Here is a 20201-nt window from a genome sequence, read left to right as displayed (position 1 = left end):
TAAATATTTGCCTGCTTTTAAAGGAAAGAAAAGACCAGTTTCGTTCAATAATGGTTTGTCTGGTTGTGTTTCAACTCAATTAACAGAAAATTTAGACTGCCAAGTTCCAATTTATAACCAGGTTCTGCCATAACTGAATTAACAAGCTGTTTGACCACACACCAACAGGGTCTAACGTTTAGCTCTGAGGAATATTTATTTCTCTGCCAACTTTATGATAAAAATCAGTAAAAGGATTTGCCCTATTGACCATCAAATATTTCTAACAGTTTTCCCCTTTCTGAAAACATATGCAGACAAATTTGAATCCTCTGCTGTTTGAATGCTGTAATTATAGAAAACACATAGTTATAAATGCCAGAATTTGCAATGAAAACTCCAGCCAGGAAAATATTTTCCACTGGGATTTTCATGAAGGTCTTCTTGTCAAGCAACAGAGTTTATTCTTGTTGTCTTAATAAAAAAAGAACTTCAAAAAAAATTTACACACCCATAAGGATATTAATCTTAAAGAATATATGCACGTGTGTTTTATTTTCAGGTTTTGTTGTTGGGGTTTTTTTTTAGTTAGGTTATGTGCACAACATACTTTAAAAATAACCCAAAGTGTACAGAGCCTCAGAAGAGAAGAGGCAAAGGATGGTTCTGGATTTGAAAAAAATAAGTTAAAAAATCTTGTTTGAAAAACTGTAAAAAGCACCAGGAAACCTGGACTCTAGTTTCTCATCCTTGGACTTTTTGTACACTCAAGTCAATGACTTGGAAGAGTCCAGATCTTCCAGTTTAGGCTGGCATCACAGCCACTTTTCTACCTGAGGACGTTGGTCATTCACGACATAAAAATATAAATATATTATAGACACCTAAGGTATATACGGGCTCTTTATACCAACTAGCCTTCAGGACTATGTGTTCCTGAAGCAATTAAAATTAAATTATCATAGCTTTAAAATGCTGGTTCTACAAATAATCCAGAGAATGCACCTCAGAAGACTGAGCTGTTATATCTTCTTACTATTAAGCTGAGTAAATGTTAGTTCAATTTATATTTATGCCCCATTTGACGCTGGGAAGGTTTCAAGCATTTAATTGCAAGATAAAATTTCAAAAACAAATGAAAATAATTATGTATTCAGTTGTATTAAAAATATCTAACACCATAATATATATATTTTATGGTCCTTATGCTTTATTAAATTGTTCCAAAAATCCAATTCAATTAACAACATTAGTACTAGCAATTAGTATGCTGCCATGAACATCAAGGTTTGTATCCAAATATCTCTGCATGCCATCATTACGGCTGTTCATGTACTTCAAAAAGAAGATTAAAAGCATGATTGAAGAGGTTGTTAATGTTTTACATGAAGGTTCTTTTCTTTTAGTTCATCTGGTTGTACAAAAGTTCATTTTGTTGATTCATCACGTTTCTGATTAGTCTGATGAATGAAGCATTGACTTACGCCTGCATACTTCTGTGGTATAACACAATTGCATTCATTTAACAATTAATCAAAGACAATGGCATACTTAGGAAGATATCATTTAGGTTTGCTTATCAGTTTGCTTAGAAAGAGCAAATTCTCAGGCTCCTGAAAATGAAATATTGCAATTTAAAACGATAGAAATGTCTTGCTTTGATTCAGTATAATTTGACTGCCTAAACACACTTTAAGTAATTTATTTCCAGATGGCATTGAAAGCTATAAATGATTTCCTCTTTTCACTGGAAGTTTAAATAAACTAAAGGCCAAAACCAGTTTTAACTTCATTTTTGTTTTAATTAGTTATGATTTTTTTCAAGGCTTATACCAAAAACTATAAGTTTTTTTTTTTTCAAATACTGTGTAGCACTGGTCTACATCATATAGTTGCTTTTGCCTTTTAATTAATTTTAATTCACATTAAAAACAATCACCACTATAAAATAAAAAACATTTTACGAAAATAATCTTATAAAGTTACCATAGAAACTAAGGGCTTAATAAGTTTACCATCTTTTAATACTTTCACTATTTATGCAAAACAAATATATGTACAAAGACCTTTTAAAGTATGTAAGAAAGGTTACTAGATAAATAATTGTACGGTATGAAATTACATTAATACATATTTTTATGCAAGTGCTCACAACTAAGTAACATCTGTGTCAGAACTTGTTCCCATTGACTTTAACATTGCAAGGTTAAGATCTAGAAATAAAAAATGCATGACTATTGTATTACTATAAAGTATTCAGACCTAATTGAGAGTTTTTCCTAACTATATAGTTTTGAAACAACAATCTTCATATTGTATACAGGCTTAACAAATATCCAAAAGGAGAAACAGCATTTGCCCTCTTGCAATTGAGGGACACTTCTGCTGCAGACCTTCAGCTGGTAATCTCAAATAAAGCTTACTCCAACCCTCTCAAATAAAAAAGACATTTTAATACAAAACCCCAGTACAGTTTCACGACTATTTTAGCTGCAGTTATAATATGTCCTATTAGATAAAAGCAAAGGTTGCATAAATCTCAGCCAGCTTCTCACTTTTCTTTGGGTCATTTTGTGCAAAATTTGCGATGTCCAGGTATCACATACTTAAGCCTGCACAGATCCACAAGCAAAATGCAACCATATGCACTTTGGAAGAACCCAACACCCACTGCAGTGACAAAACAGCAGGAGCCCAACTCTACTTGTGTAAGCCTCCTGGATATTCTCAAGAGCTGAAGGATTTTACCAGTCCACTTTCTCCTGCTGCAATTATGGTAGTCAAGTCTGATACACCTCTTTCACATCCATTGCTCCCACTATCTGACGCTTACAAACTGTTTGGAATCCTGCTCATCCTCATGCTAAAAGACAAGTTCATCCTCATGTTACCAGTTCGATTTCTAAGAAGCATGCAGGTACGTGGCACTCCTTGATCTCAGCGTTGCCCATAGTCTACATTACACCTTCAAAATCTGTGCAAGTTTGATGGGCTTTTTGGTTTGGGGTTTTTTTTGTTTGTATGTTTTGTTTTTTTAATTGCCCTCAAACTCACTGACTTCCAAATGAAGAAAAAGGCATTTGGCTCCCTTGACAGTCAAAGCTGCATCACAGTTAAATTGTACCTAGAACCTTGTACAGGAGAAGCTTTTCAGCTGCTGTTGGCTCAATTACGTAGCCTCCAAACACAAGGAAAAAGCTGGGTATTTGGAATTTGTTTTTAAACTTGCTCACAACTAAATTCAACTGCAAGGTTCCACATCCACGTTAGAAAAGGCAAAGCTTCTGAGTGCACTCAGAATTAACTTTCATCAGCTACAAATGCTGTTACTTTACACACACAGTCAACTGTGAGGATAAAGCAAAGCAAAAAAATTTAGCTATTGCACAACCAAGAGTCAAAAGGGTAGCATAAGGGTTTATTTCAGAGCACTCAGACTCACGTTCCGATAATTATTAGTACTTAAGAGCTTGAGTTATTTTTCCCTTTAGCAACTCCTCTACTAAATGAAGTGGATTTTTGCAAATGAGACACTGCTTGTCTTTCAGTCACAGCATAATGCAGTCTAGGCAATAAATTCTTCCCCACTGTGTGCTTTGCAATTACAATTCCTCACCAATATCATAACTCAACATGGTAATAAAAAATAATCAGTATTTATCTAGTGCCTGGGGATTAAAACTTTCCTTACGCTGCTGAAGCAAAGCGGAAGTTAGCTGGTTTTAGAGGTTATGAAACGTACCCAGACAAGGAGCAACAGATTTCTTTTCACTGTTCCACAGTAGCCCAGCATTCCAACTATGATGAGGAAACAGCAGACTGCAATCATGACTGGGTGGACCACAGGAAAGTAAGTCAAAATGACGGCCTCCTCCACCCTAAAACCAGTTAGAACCATAACCAAAAAAAGCATAATCAAACAAAAATGATACAGCAGAAAAACATAATATAGCCACTAAAATTAAAACAGTGGTTTAGCAGGTGTGTTATTTCCAGTGCCTTATACATTTCACAGAAATCTCTTCTTCATGGTTTTAAAGTCAAATGCTGCATTCAGGTACCAGAAAGTAATGCTTTCTCCGAAATCTCTTTGGAGCAAAGGCAATCTTCCTGTCCTGCACTTGCACAGTATGTAGCACAATGAAGCCCTGTTCCATCACTAGGGCTCATAAGCACTGCTGTAATAAAACTAACAGCATTCCTAAATCTCTGGACTGAATAAAGTATTCAAAACTAAGCAGTAATATAATATGGTTACATATGTTGGCAAGGGGCCAAAAATTGATCCCTGTCGGAAGAGAAAGGCACAGGAATAAAACAAGATTAAATTCATATCTTTCCCCCTTCTCTAATTTTCAACTAATGCCAGAAATACACCTTTCAACAAAACAATAATTAGCTCAACTGAAGGCTTCTTAATTTTAGAAATCCTAATTAGGAAACTTGCCATACATAATGAACAACATATACCACAATGAATCATCCACACAGATTAATAGGTTTAAGGAAAGCATTACCTTGTTTCCGCGGTTAAAGTGAGAACATTATTCAGGTAGTCTCTCATCCAAGCAGAAACACCTAATACGCTGATGGACATCAACTAAAAACAAAAGATGAAGTTATTTATCATGTGTTTAAATTATGAATGATCTTTAATTTTTTTTAAGTAGAGGATCAATCATCAGTAACAACTTTCATGCATTCATTTATCCGAACGGCACACCATCCCCAAAACTGTACTTCTATATGCTTATAGTTGGTTTGTTGCCCAAGTATTTAGGGAACCAGTGACATTTATCTTCTCTTCCAGTATGGATAATTAATGGCTGGAATACCTTCTCATCCACCTAGCAGAGTGATGCCAGTGCTGGCTCAAGTCCCACCACTGCACAATGTACCACAGAAATGACAGGGAGGGTTTATGTTGCTAAAATCAGCAACTCTTTCAGGGCTCACAGGTGGTATCCACCAGCCTCTGTGAAACCATGAAGCCACCTTCAGGTACAGAGCCACTGAAGAATAATCTGGAGCCACGTACATGATACAACGGTACTGATACACTGACACATAGGAGAGCAGATTTCTCTTGGGGTCAAATTTAGAAGAATACGATTCCTTCACTTGTTCAGATAAAGTCACATGAACACTACGCCTCAGTTTCCCGAACCATAAAACGACAATAAAACTCACTGCACTTCAATGATAAACCCCAGATCATCAAAGCATTTGGATACCTAATCTGCCAGGCACTTGAGAGGCATAAAGCCACTACGCTTTCACCAGGACTGCTCCTATAGCATGTAAACCCCTGAGACTGAACCTACCCAGAATTGTCACCACCTCAGCGGACCTGGATTTCTGTCACCTGATGCCATCATGCACTCCAGCACACTGAGGACCTACCAGTAGTAGCTCTGGCCTCTGATTTTCTTGAGAAGCCAAACATGAATGACGTGGTCAGAACATACCTGCCACACCGTGACAGCACCAGCTCCTCAGCTGCAGGAGCAGAAGTACCGCTAGAGGACAAGGCACTCTTCACGGGACTTGTCCATGTATTTTGCACTGGGCTAGGTAAGTCAGTACACCCTTCCTCCTGGAGGAGAGCTCACGTAACAGCGGCAGTCATCCCCACCCTGTGCGTAGTGACCTTGGGGCCACCCTCTGGCCCCGAGGGCACCGCGTCTCCTCCAGCACACACAGGACACTGCTCCCCAAACAGAAGGCAAGAGATGCAGCTATAAGCTCCTTCAAGGAGAGAAGGGAACCACTAAGCTGTTCTACAAAACGGAGCAAAGTTAAGGTTACTAATGCCACTGATCACTTCTCAAACCATTTCAGGGAACTCAGATGGTTTATTACACCCAAAGGAGAATTCAGGAATATCAGTATCACATGGGAAACTAAGCCTGAACCACAGCTCAGGGGCTGAATGTGGCAGGCACAGGACTTCAGAAGCACCACTGTGTAGCTAAGGGAGGGATGCCTAAGCATGTTGGCTCTCCTGAATATTACTGTTTTCATGCATTGTATAGTTGTATGCCAGGAAACCTCAGCATTATACTGACAGCTTCTTAAATCAGTAAGAAGTGCTAACCTCCCCTGCTGCCACCAACAGCTAGCTTCTCACATGACCTTCTACTTCCCTAAAGTTGTTATGAAGAAGTTAACTGGTTCAAACTTAACCTGTAAGAAAAGTCCCTCTGTGTCCTTATGGGCTCCTTTGCCTGCAGCATGCCCACAGCAGGCTACTTCTGCCTTTAAAATTTCATGAGAAATTCCAGTGGCTACCCTACAGCTTCTTTCTGCTTTTCAAAACTGATGCACAAAGTACAAGCACTGCCTTGGCTCTGGGTGGTGCCAGCAAAAGCACTGGGTGCTCGGTATGCTGCAAGCATAGTCCTGAAAGCTAGTTCATGCTACAAGTCTACTACATACACAGATGTCCTTTGAGCTCTGTGGGATCTATTTTTGCTGGTGGAACAGTCGGAGTAAAGAGCGTTTTCTGCTATGTTTAATTGATAGCGCAGGAAGCTGCAGGAGAAAGGAAGAGAAGACAACTAGAATCTTCCCCTAACTAAACTCCTCAACAACAGCTACCTCCTTGGAAGAAAGCATCAAGGAAGTATACCACACAAGCAATAAAAGACATGTTTCTAACACAGAGGTAAAGAACACTACAAGCAGACAGCCTACCTTCTTATGGTCAAAAAGCAACAGAAAACATTTTTAACCCTCCACATGTCCCTGCAAGGCCTGCTGATACACACAGAGAAAGTGTAGTTTGCACTTCCACTCTGTTTATAGTAAAACACTTAAGATAAATTTGGTTACTTTACTTTATAGCAGTGGTGCTCAGGAGTGAGAATTCCATCTAAACCACGCTTCTCAGCAACTTTTAATAAAAGCTGATGGTCCTGCTACAAAAACTGTACCAGAAAAATGTTCACTTGCTAAATAATATTCTTCCTCCCATACCAGAGTGGTGGACTGCCTAGTCCCCGCTCTCACGGGCTGCACTCATTTACTTTTCAGCCCTCGGTATGCAGCAATACATTCCTGTACAACAATGAGAGGAGGTGGATTCCTTGGAGGAAGGCAAGAGATTGCTTCTTCAGTGGCGGTAAAATTTGTCAGGCAAAAGAGTCATCACAAGGATATTGGTGCCTGCAGGTTATTCGGAGACAACAGGGAGATCATGGACCAAACAGCTAAAAGGCAGAGGAGACAAAGGACTTCCTAGATACCAAAATAAATGAGCAGAGTCCTGCCACTGAGAGAATCATGCAGTTTGCTAGAAGAAAGGACTTGACTACAAAGGCAGATGAGGAAGGAAAAGAACTTTTATTTCTGCTCTGTCTGCCTAAGTTGAGTTTTCTCTACCTAGACACGTATTTTTGCCCACATAAAATCAGTGAGTGGAAAGTCTAGGCAGATACATATCCAACCTGTGGCCAACACATGGCTACATGGCTTCTACAGAAACGCTTAATGACCATTATCATTGAACATGACTCCATTTTCACTTATGAGGGACAGCAACTGAAAGAAAAGGACTGCTTCGCTTTACCTAGGAAACATAACCTTCACCAACAATGTAACTACATGAACACTATTTCAGTTCATAAGAACAAGCTGTCTATGAAAGGTCTCTCACCATTCAAAAAGCTTTTAGCCATTTAGGTCCCCATAACTGTTCTCCTTCAGCATAAATAGCTAACAGCCAATTACTACTGTTTCTTGCTGAATGTAAATTACATGCAAGAAAATTCCCTCCATGACCCCGGTGAGAGCCAGGCTACAGCTCACCCGCTCAGCCACCTTGTGCCCTGAATGACCTCACCACCATTAACTCCTTCAGGTGTTACTGACTTCTGCTATGCTTACAATGCACGTATGGTATCAACACAAGAGCTAGCTCAGCATTACTCTAAAAACATACACACAGTGCCTTACCTCACTGCTACACAGATGTTACACACAGATTACCTATGCAACGCCCTCCTGCAAACCTGACAAATTCCTTGGGAGGTGCCTTATTTTGAAGAAAGTCCAAAGTGAATTATTACTCTGAATAACCTGAAAGCCAGAGTGCTGTGACACACTGGATTCACACCCGTGAAAGTCAGTAACACTGTCAAACTGGGGCGGCATAAAAGAATGGCGGAGAAAGAGAATAGGCAAATATTCAGGAAGCTCCTCTTGAACAATGAGGCCTGCAGAAAAAAAGCAATGCAGCAATAAGTTGACTACAAAAGATATATTTTACGACAAATAACCCATCAAGTGCTTGGTAGCTCTTCGCTGGGAAAAAAGTCATATCCATTCTGATCAGCAAAAGTGAGCCTCTGGGCAGGAACACTCTGCAGGATGAAAGATGCGCTTGCAACACCAGACTGCCCTGCGTAATAATGACTGATGTGTAGTTTAGCGACAAAAGATTGTCAAGCACTAACTCACACCGATCAATCAACTTGCTCACCTGCTCCATAGCCACTGGGGAACGACAACAAGAACACAACACATGCATGCCCGACCTCCACAGCCTCCTGCTTATGACTCAAAACACGTATGTGTTGCCCTGTAAAAGCGCTAAGCACCCTCAAGTGCCAGCTGACATCAAGGAGGCTCGAGGCACCCACCACTTCACACCACCTACGGCAGCGGCAGATCTCCAGCACAGGAATTACACTAACACCAGCGGTACAACTCAGCCCATGCACTCAGTAGGCAGGAACAGTAACAAACTCCCCCAAAACCTTGGTGTGCATCCAAACTTACTAGCAAAGTACAGCAGTCACATCGCTGCAATTCACTGCCATGTGATTTTCAAGGAGTTATGGGCAAGGGCAAGGTCCTGATTCCAGTTTTTCTTGGTTGATTTGGAGGATGGAAAAAAGGCAGCCTTAAAAAACTGGCAGCCCCTACTTCAGCCATTGTTTTGTAACTAATTTAGATGCACAATGCGGTTAGAAATTTATATCAAGCATCAGATGAAAGGACACGAGTTTATGAGAAATAAAACTACTAAAATAATTCTCACCACATTAGCAATTACATCATTTCACCAGAAAGTTTTCATCCAAGCTTCTCTGATGACAACCAGTCTGCTGTGCTGTAAACATAATATGATAGTAGGCAGTAAAACATGTTTATTTGTTGCAGCTGGCTGCACAAGCAACTATGGGTTTCATTCTGAACTGCCACAGTATGTTATATAGCCATCAATACGACACTGAAGAGTTTACAAAACTGCCTGCTGTCATACTCTATTTTAAATATACTTTCACCCTGAACAAACAAAACTAATAAATTATATTTTTATATACGAACAATATGCAGATCACACAGTAATATAGTAACATTCCAAACTAATTTATAGCAGGAAGTTTTTAAAGCTACTAGAGCTTTCTCAGACAACTGAATTACAATATCCAACAATGGACTCAAACTACCAGGAGCGGTCATTTCTGAGCAGAGTTTAAATTGTCTTTGGAATTTTTTTACATAAATTATGCATCAAAATTAAAATATCAATTCATCTTTTATTTATTAAGTATATATTTTTAGCCCTTATTGTGACACCCCTACTCACACTGTCTTTGAGGCCATACCTAAACTGGAAAATAAATCTACATTTTCAATTAATAAATGAACACAGATTCCTGTCTTGGAGGGAGCAGGGCCAACTGCTGTCATTATTTGCACACCTGTTTTCATTCTCTTGTCACTTTTTTTCGTTCAGCCTAACACCTTAATTTTTGACACTGGAAGTTGCTGTGCTCAAATTTGAGCAAAGTGTTTAAGTGTTTTCTTCATTTTTAAACGGGAGGAAAGATTAAAAGTATCATCCATATTAAAAAAATCACACATTGTTCTTTTTATTTTAACAGATTTCGTAAACAACTTCAGGCTATGGCCCAAAGCCGTACAAAATGCTGACTAGCAGCACTACAAAGCAACTTGCTTTGCAGAAAAAGGTCTCCAGGTCCAAGGAAATTACTTCCAAGATATGGCAATATTCATCAGAACACATCCTTTAATTTTAGTGAAGAAAGAAACTTTGAGAGAATTTTCCAGTTAAAATTGATTTGGGTAACCCAAGCTGTGACTTACTAGTGGGGCTAGGAGGGTGCGGGGCAGTAAATCACTACAAGGTCATGAACAGAGCATGCTGCAATGCCTTCACAGGATTTTCACAATTAGGTTCAATATTCAGATCATTGAACAAACACAGATGACTCAGATGCCTGGACAAACAGACAACTACATTTTTTTAGGAGGGAGGGGCATAAGGGTGGGGGAGAGGAGGACAAGAGGTCTTGTTTTTTCTGTGTTACCTGGCAAAAGCATTTAAATGTTTAGAGAAAGAAGGGTGGCCTATTAAAAAAGGAAATTCCCCTATTCCCCACTAATGCATCTCTCATTCTACAGACACACCAATATTTAGTTTTAGCTAAGGTTCCTACACAGCATTATGCCTTGGTCCCCTCCCACTTGGAAACAGCTGAAGCATGTACTTATTTGCACTTTGAATCTGGTTTTGCTTGCACAGCTGCAACAGTGAGTTAACAACCTGCTCCGTGTTTGGCACGGGCTGGATTTTGCACACTTTGCAATAAGGCAACTGCTGGAGTACTGACAGGCTGCTCACAGGTCACCCTCCCGGGGGAAGCAAGCAAGTTTTCCAGCAGTTGACTGCAGGGCTCCTACGGCAGCACAGCACAGAGAACAAGCAAGAGCGCAAGTATGCAAACAAGTCAAGGTACAGTTCATCTATCAGCTGGTTCTACTGAGTGTCAGACCCACTTATCAACTTCTGAGCTGTGTAGCATAAGGGTATATTAAAAGCAAAGAGGGACAAGAATAGGACAGCCACGTGATCAGGCCCAGTCAGCATGGGTTTATGAAAGGCAGGTCCTACTTAACCAACCTGACCTCCTTCTATGACCAGGTGACCCATGTAGTGGATGAGGGAAAGGCTGTCGATGTTGTCTACCTGGACTTCAGTAAAGCCTTTGACAGCGTCTCCCACAGCATTCTCCTGGAGAAACTGGCAGCTCGTGGCTTGGACGGGCAAACTCTTCACCTGACAAACAAGTAGCTGGATGGCCAGGCCCAAAGAGTTGTGGTGAATGGACTTAAATCCAGTTGGTGGCTGGTCACAAGCGGTGTTCCCCAGGGCTCAGTTCTGGGGCTGGTCTTGTTTAATAACTTTATCAATGATCTGGATGAGGAGATCGAGTGCTCCCTCAGTAAGCTTGCAGATGACACCAAGTTGGGTGGGAGTGTTGATGCTTGAGGCTAGGAAGGCTCTGCAGAGGGATCCTGACAGGCTGGATCGATGGGCCGAGGTCAGCTGTATGAGGTTTAACAAGGCCAAGTGCCAGGTCCTGCACTTGGGTCACAACAACCCCATGCAACGCTACAGGCTTGGGGAGGAGTGGCTGGAGAGCTGCCCGGCGGAAAAAGACCTGGTTGACAGCCGGCTGAATATGAGCCAGCCGTGTGCCCAGGTGGCCAAGAAGGCCAACAGCAGCCTGGCCTGTATCAGAATTAGTGTGGCCAGCAGGAGTAGGGAAGTGATTGTGGCCCTGTACTCGGCCCTGGTGAGGCCGCACCTTGAATACTGTGTTCAGTTTTGGGCCCCTCACTACAAGAAGGATGTTGAGGTGCTGGAGCGTGTCCAGAGAAGGGCAACGAAGCTGGTGAGGGGGCTGGAGCACAAGTCTTAATGAGGAGCGGCTGAGGGAACTGGGGTTGTTCAGTATGGAGAAGAGGCGGCTGAGGGGAGACCTTATCGCTCTCTACAACTACCTGAAAGGGGGTTGTGGTGAGGTGGGTGTTGGTCTGTTCTCCCAAGTAACAAGCAATAGGACGAGAGAAAACAGCCTTAAGTTGCGCCAGGGGAGGTTTAGACTGGATATGAGCAAAAATTTCTTCACCAAAAGAGTTGTCAAGCATTGGAACAGGTTGCCCAGGGAAGTGGTTAAGTCACCGTCCCTGGAGGTATTTAGAAGGTGTGTAGATGTGGCGCTTAGGGACATGGTTTAGCGGTGGACTTGGCAGTGTTAGGTTTATGGTTGGACTCGATGATCATAAAGGTCTTTTCCAACCTAAATGATTCTATGATTGTGCATATATTTCTGCATCCATCCTCTCTGTGACTACTTAGGCACTGCACTTCTTGTTAGGACATGATTTGTGACACTCTTCCCTCAGAAGCAAGCATCTCCCTGTCAAAAGACATTTTGCCTTTCGGGAAGCAGAGGCATGCGCTGCTGATTGTGGGTAATCTGCAGCCATGCACAGACCTCAAGTGTCCAGGTATGTATCACAAGCCACACCACCGTAAAGATGATAAGCCTTCACATATACGCAATATACTCTTCATTTTGTGTAAGAACTTGTTTTTGTTCAGAGACAATAGTCAACCTCACAGATGGCAGAGGAATTTTTTTAACCCCAGGGCATATAACTGGAAGACCAATATGAAAAAAAGAGTATATATTTCCTATGATCCACAGGACCTACATATCAGCTGGTTGTAGGTACACCACTTAACTTTCCTGTTTTACACAGGAATACCCGTGAGTACATGAAGACCCATAAGCACATGAAGATTACCAAAATAAGCCTGCATTTTTAATTAAACCCCGTATTCCTATAAAACTGCACAAAACTAAACTGTCCCCTATACCTTGGGAAACAGCTGCAAGAAATTTAAAAACTCCTGTTCCATATTCCTATGACCCTTGCCTAGCGTCGACCACAGACTCTTGAGATGATGGAAAATCTTCAAGGTACAGAAGCAGTGCCTGAGGTTTCATGAATATTTGTGTAGCTATCTCCTGCACAGAGAGATGCAAATTTAATTAAAAAAAAAAATGTAGGTACCTACAGGCCAGATGGACCTTCCCAGTTTTGCTGGAGATCATGGCTTACTGGTTTGAGCAGTACCCCTTGAACTACTGGCTCAAATCTAGACAGCACGGGTTTGTGCCATCATCCTCAAGGTACATGCAGTGAGCTCACCACAGTTAATAGTGAGGATTACCCAAAAAATGTTTGTGGTTTCATTGATTTCTGAATGTCAATTAGGAAGCATATTAATGTCATTGCTAACATTAAGGTGGGGGGTTATTTTTCTTCCTTTCCATCATCTCATCAACTCACTCTCTTTCAGGACCATTTTTCAGATACACATCGACCAATTCACTGTTGACATGCCATGCAGGATGAGCCATGTCACTTATGAAGATATATATGGGATAAAAAGTTATATAGAAATAAATACAAAGTTGACTTACGGCTGAACTCTACTTTGTTAGATGTGGTCTGTTAATGTATATAAATAATGCAGCCTAAAGACATCAAAAAGTAAAAGATTTCTCAAAGACCAGAATTAAAAGTATTTCTGGTCCTTTAAAACTCCTCCTGTAGCTTGCTCTGCAGAGCACATTCCTTTAAAAGACACTGTATATCCCACAGACACCGGAGTTGTTCTTGTATGGCTTTTAGGTATTTTCTTTATACAAGAATGCTAAGAAAATCAGGTTTCAATTACACATGTCTACACTGCAGTCTCTAAAATCAGAGTATGTTAGCTTAGAATGAACCCCACGATTACACTGCTATAGATAGCCAGCCAGGCAGCGTTCATTTCAATGGATATTATTAGTCAATTAAATTCCCTAACTCTATTTGTTCCAAATATCTGCAAATCCCACTGATGTAAGTGGAAGTTGGAAAGCAGCAGAAATACAACCTCTACACAGAATCTGGTTGCAAGGAAGGGAGGATAGACTGATTTCTTTCTCAAGTCACAGTAGATTTGAAAAATGAAGCAAAATATTACAAGATTCAACACATACATTTGAGGTTGGAAAAAGAAGGAAACACAACACCACTGCTTCCAACAAGCCTTAGTGCTTCCTTGCACAACACTAATATTCCCTTGCTCTAAGTTCTCAGGTTGTACACATAGCCAAAACTAGAAGATTTATGTGTGCAAAGTATTCAAAATAAAAGGAAAACTAACTGGAAGCTTGCTTCTCTTTCGTTTCATGTGATTTTTTTTTTGCTGTTCACAAGCACAAATTCAAGATAGATGCAAAACAATTTCCACTACCTGCCAGGAGTGTTTATTGGCTGCAACCGCATACTCTAAATTAGATAGTATTGCTATGTACGTGAAGGAAAGCTCAACAGAAACAGCGTATCCCCAGGCAGAAAAACCTCACAAGGTGAAGGATGTGGCAACATCACCGGCTTGGCTCAAACATCCAGTGACACTGTTAATCATCAGTTAAGAGATCCTTACCACCTATGACACAGTCATCTGCAACTTACAACCTTGATTTGCCCAAGCCACTACAGTACAGTCATCCTCAATTACAAGCAGCACAAGAGCAGCTGCTCCTCTTTTCTGCCTCACATGCTCATCAGAAAAAAAAAAAAAAAAATCTGGCATTTTTCTCAAGACAGAAAGTCTATACAGACTTTTTCCTGCATGCTAGCTATATTTTTCTTTTTTTTTTTTAAATGAGAAAATTGACAAAAAATTGTGCTACTTTTACTTGCATCTACTATCACAATCCCAAGGGGCCACTGCCCTCAGATAACCTGTGTTACGCCTGTGCCATTACAGGCTGGACATGTTCTGCCAACTGAAGCTCTCCCTAGCAGAAATGCTTGCAAAGGTGGTTTAATTGGGAAAGAGACCACAGCAAAGTACAGGAGAACAATGGCAACATTGCAAAATGCGGTGAGGAGGATTTCTGTGCGGACAAGTTATACAGTGCTCAAAATGAATGAAGATGCTCATGTTACATCTATGACCGCTACTGAGCTGGAACAGTGTCAGGAGCTTGCTGACACAGAAAAGCCCCACCAAGAAAGACCCTGTTGTCTCATAAACTGCATAAAATATGTTTGTAGAGCCATTGGAACTAAATTTCTCCAAGGTCTGACACATGCTATCTAGAGACAATAAAGACCAGCATTGCCACTAAGAACAGAAAGTTAGGAAGCGGTAGGAGCATGTCTTCTCAAGCACCACTAAGATAATCTGCTTAGTTAAGCACCAAGTCTTGACTACAAAACACCAAATCATGCATTTTCAGAGGTCCCCTCTTTTCATTAGGCTGTCCAGAATATAATATGCTGCAAATAGGGCGTAAAATAAGAAACCTGCAGAAATTAAGCTGGGTCTCTCAGTCTCATAAATTACTTTAAGAAGTGATGATCACTTATACATGAGGATGGCGGAACAAAACCAAATGTTAACTGCAGGATTTAGTCTGAAGCATATTCCTTGTCCAGGGCACTGCCAAAAAAACCCTTCGGAAATTAGAAGACCGAGGAGGTGCTGAAACTGCAACTCCTGTTGCTTTGAAAGACACATCTTGCAGTCAGATGCATGATTCAATTGACCTTGGAAACAGCTTCCAGAAGGGTATCAACCAGGTCTGTTACCAGAGTCACTCACTTAATCAACAGTAATTAGAGCACTGACAACAGATTTATTCCCACCTAAGAAGAAAACATCTTTAAAGATCTGCTGCAAGTTATAGCTCCAGTAGTACCAATCCATTCACATCCACAAAACCAGTGTTTTCCTGGAGCAGTAAAGACAGTACATTTATTGGTCCATTGTCAAAACAGGATGAGCCACTAAAACAGAGCCTTGGGCTTCCAGTTGATTGCTTATGAATTATTTACAGCTAAGCAGCCCTCAGGCTAAAAATGACAAAAAGCGTTAACAAACAGCATTGCCTGCCTCCCTCTCACAGACACACAGGTACATAACCCTGTCTACCATTCCACATCACAGCTCATCAGCTGCACCCTGTAAAAAAAGTTTCTTTCTTTCCAAATAGGCAGCACGCAGCTGTACACTTAGGAGCAGCGCTCTGAAGAAGCTCCAAGGATGGCAGCAGAGTGACTGATGATGTTCCCTCACTTCTCTGCTTCTGTAGGCTCCAACGGCAACCAAATTATGAAGACACCAGTGTGCTGCAGCAACCATCTGCATTTTAGGATTTTTCAGCAGGACTGGTGGTCAAATTAGCCAGTTCTGTTATGCGTAACATCTTCTAGAAGGGGCTTCACATGCACTACTTCACACGCAGACTGCCCTCACCAGGCTGCCAGTGACAAATGCTGGAGTCCCATCATACACACACTGGGACAGTTGCACACATAATACGCCTGAAGCTTACTCCAAATGTTACCTTCTAAGAGTCTGACAATCAGATCAAACCTGATGGTGACCACTGGCTCTTGGACAGTTTTTGTCAGGCCTTCAAAAGCTTCACTCCCTCAGCTTGGGGGAGAAAGCAATCCTTTCCGCACAATGTGTGGTTAGACCTACTGCTGGACACCACCACAGTGAAACAAGGAGAAAATGTCACCCTATTCCAGCCAGGACCCTCAGTCAAACCATGATTTTAAAAAAAGTCAACATGCACATCTTCACTGTTTTCAGCCAAACACTGCCACAGCAACTGGGCACGTTATCAATCGGCTTGAAGATGTTTGGAGGCAATGGCCCTTGGAAAGAAAGTGTAAAGCCCTCCAAGATGAGGCTTGAAGAGAATCACATCTATCTGTCCCAAATGGAGAGGTCTGTACAGACCCTAGAATCGTGCATTGCTCTCGCCTTTACCCAGTGGGACAGATCCTGCCATGCAAAGGACGCAGGAGAAAACACAGCTGCACATTTTCAAGGGGTTGATCTACTCTAAACTTCCTGACATCCAACCCATAACATGGGCTGGTATTTATGACGGTAAGCGCTAACATAAGCGACAGGCAAGCTAAAGCTTTCCAAATGGAAAGAAGAGCAGTGGCAATGGGAAATCACAGTCGCCATCCCCACACTAGTGGGTATGTACCTGCTGCCAGGGAAACTTATCACAACGAAAGTCTGACACGTGGGTCATGCTCTGACACTCAGAAAAGGCAGTGGCAAAATTCCCACTGAGCCCAACAGGAGAAAATGCAAGCTCTGATGAGGAGATATGGCAGATTTCACTGCAACAAACAGCTTGTAGCGGATTTGTATTTAGCTGTTAAATACACATCTGAACAGGACCAGATAGGAAGCAGAAAGAGGTTTTTATACACACATCCCTCCAAAGAAGTCTGATGTAACTGCAATACATTTAAGTACTCACTACCACCACGCATCCTATTTCTTACCACACAATTCTGTGGTAAAAGCAGACTGGTTTTTTGCTCATTTGTTTATTTGAACAAAACCATTGCATTCATCTGCTTTGTAAAATGCAGGTAACTCCAAATGGGCTGGCCAATTTTTCATTTAAGTTCCAACACCTTTAATTTAATATACATTATGGAAGACAGCTTTAATTCTTTGCAACATCTGTGGTGCAAGTCATCTGCTGTACTGGCATTTATTATTTAATTACATATTCACATGCTTCAGCACTATGCAGATTTCACATAGCTGCTTGGGTGCAGTTTACAGTGTCCTGGCCTCCACTAGGAGGATTAATTACAGACATTTTTTATGTTTTGGAGACAAGCATAAGAAGTTACCATTTTCTTCCCTCAGACTTCTCATACCACAAGAGACTCAAAAGATCCTTTTTCATATATGACTGGGGCGGGGCAGGGGAAACAAGTCACACTTTGTAGTTAAGGGTGATCTGAGACATCATTATTGAAAGGGCAACAAAATCTAAAGAATCAGAAATTATTTCTAGCTATGAACGCTTTAAACCAGATCTAGACAGGAATACAGAATGGATACAGTTAACAGCAGCACCGCATTACAGACGTGGTTAGTGCTGTTCAACTGCCAAGCTCCAAGGTGCTGTGCAGCTCCATGCCTGAGGTCCACAACAGAAAAAAACACATAAACAAAACAATGAAAAGTAGGAAGGAGCAATCTGACATGGAAAGGAACTTGAAATTTGAGCAAAGAGGGCAGACACATTTACATCTCCCAGGTCAGACACTGATCTCCTTAGAGAGGAACTGCAACACAATGCACTATTCACCTCCAAAGATAAGGGCAGGCTTTCCTACACAAAGAAAGAATCTCAGCTCCAGCATCAAGGCCCCCATCACCACACAACAGATCGACTTCATGTGTAACTTGGGTACCACCTAAATGGCTGCTTCAACTATGAAAAGCTGTCACTGAATAATAAATCTGATGGGACACAGCAGGCAACGAGCATGGAGGGCAAAGGAAAGGAGCAGGGTAGGTTTAAGGGGAACAAAGACAGCAGTGAGTTAAGATGTGAATGGGAACCAATGAGGACAGGTCAAGGCAGGAATCATGGAAACCAGAGGAGAGCAGCGAACAGGCAAACAGCAGGACAGGATGTTTTCAGCCCCGCAGATGTCCGTTCACTCAACTCTAACAGCATTATGTGTAAAAATCTGAAGTTGAACGCAGGTCAGCTGAACCCAGGTAACCTTCATCTTAAAAGAAAATACAGGTTTTTAGGTTTTGTACAGTATCCAGCGAAAACCATGTATGATGTCAGAAACAATTACACATCCTTTTTAAAAAAAATAAAGATTTCCTCATCTCCTATTAAAGGGCTTTATTCCTACATGCACTACAGAAATAACTTATTTTTCACCTTTGTTAAACACAATATACAAAGCTACATACTTTCAACAGATTTTCAGATCACTTGCGTTATATAAAAAGTACCGTTCTGTACCAAATGCTGTTTAACAGTTTGCTCCCATTCATATCCTGATCTCCACTTAATTTTCAGTAATCATGGGACTTCATCTCAATTCCATTATAAACTAAACTTGGTCCCAGCCCATATAGCATCCCTGCATCATTCAGTTCCACAGCACCTCAGGAGTCAGTGGCTGTGAACAGTTGTTGGATGTCACACCTTTGCCATTTTGTTCCCTTACACTTATCTAGCATAAATCTCAATTATTCAGGTGAAGCAGATTTTATTTGGTGCAAGTGAGTGAGGACTCTGAGCAATCTCCATCATGCTGTTCTTCCAGGGCTGTGAAAGTTTAGGAGCAAGTGATGATCCCACCCACTTACGCTGGAGAGTGAGAAACCCTGCTACTACAAATACAGCTTTGACTGAAATGCTGAAAACAAAAGTAAGAAATCACCCTGGGCCTTATCTGCCAGTTAGGATTTGGCCACTGAAAGCACAAAGCAGGCTCTGGGCAAGGCCTCTGCAGAGCAGCTGACTGCTCCCATACCTGCGAGAGCTCGCAGTTCAGCTCGGGCCACGGGATGCTCTGAAGTTCAGCCAGCCAGGAAGCCACAGCACCCGTGAATGCTTCCCTCTCTACATGCTATAACTGCACAAAATCACACGTGTATTTATAACAGTAGGTTAATACCAAATCTAATTTTACTTCCAACTAGTTTCCAAAGGCTTTTTTTTTTTTTTTTTAAAGCGATCGGTATTCCCTTAGGGGGATTGCCTGGCACGGGGCGTACACCAGGGCACCGAGCCGGGCAACTTCTACCCCTCCGCCGAGCGCGGGGGCCCGGCGGCCGGCGGCGGCCGTGCCTGCCGTGCTCCCCGTCAGCCGCGCCGCCAGGTCGCCACCTGCTCGGGCGGCGGCGGGAGCCCGGCCCGGCCCGAGTCGCTCCACTCACCCAGAAGAGGAGGTTGAGGGCGTAGAGCAGGCAGCGCAGGCACTTCACCGAGTCCTCCCTGGCCATGGCGAGCCCCCGCGGGAGACAGCCCCATCGTCTCACCACATCCTCCCTCCTGAGGCCGGGCCGCCGGCGCCCTGCAGGGGAAGAGGCGGAGAAGGGCCGGGCCAGTCCCCCTTGCCGAGGAACCGGCTCGCAGGTGGAGCCGCGCCGCAGGTCGGCCCCTGACGGGCTGCGCCCGGGCGACAGCGACCGAGCCCCCCGGCGACCCCCGCAGCGCCCACCGGTCGCCCACACCCGGCAGCCTCCCTTCTCCTCCCGCCGCTCCCGGAGATACTGATGGCCAGGGTTTATTTAGTAAAAATAATAAAACCGTGGAAAAGGGAGAAACCGCGGGCTGCCCCGGGAGCAGAGCGGGGCTGAGGGCAGAGGAGGCGCGGCCCGGGGGCACTGGCCCCGTCCCCGCCCGGGAGGGACGCGCTGCCCCGGGGAGGGCGGCCGGGGGACAGCGGCCACTTACCGCCCAGGCGCCCCTCTCGCTCACTTGCTCCGACGAGGACTCATCGGGACGGGGCGAGGCCGCGCAGCGCGG

The 20201-nt window shown here is 42.5% G+C and overlaps 1 protein-coding gene across 2 annotated transcripts in view; it reads right to left on the bottom strand.

The window, feature by feature from the left end:
* Positions 1 to 19956, bottom strand: part of TSPAN12 (tetraspanin 12) — a gene marked incomplete at its 3' end in the record, with an annotated part of 45435 nt that extends 25479 nt beyond the window's left edge. Inside the window, exons 1-4 of one of the 2 annotated variants that reach the window (XM_082014195.1) lie at positions 19610 to 19956; positions 4497 to 4579; positions 3722 to 3857; positions 1407 to 1475 (exon numbers count right to left, since the gene is read on the bottom strand). In XM_082014195.1, the coding sequence (XP_081870321.1) occupies positions 1407 to 1475; positions 3722 to 3857; positions 4497 to 4579; positions 19610 to 19675 (354 nt within the window). In that variant the 5' untranslated portion in view covers positions 19676 to 19956. Of the gene's footprint in view, positions 1 to 1406; positions 1476 to 3721; positions 3858 to 4496; positions 4580 to 19609 lie in introns of those variants that run through there. The other variant, XM_082014194.1, reaches the window with a different exon arrangement.
* Between the last annotated feature and the right edge of the window lie 245 nt (positions 19957 to 20201).

Source organism: Phaethon aethereus (assembly GCF_964289735.1).
Source record: "Phaethon aethereus genome assembly, chromosome: 1".
Lineage (NCBI taxonomy): Eukaryota > Metazoa > Chordata > Aves > Phaethontiformes > Phaethontidae > Phaethon > Phaethon aethereus.
Note: the sequence above shows the minus strand (reverse complement) of the source record. Positions and strands in the feature narration are given on the sequence as shown.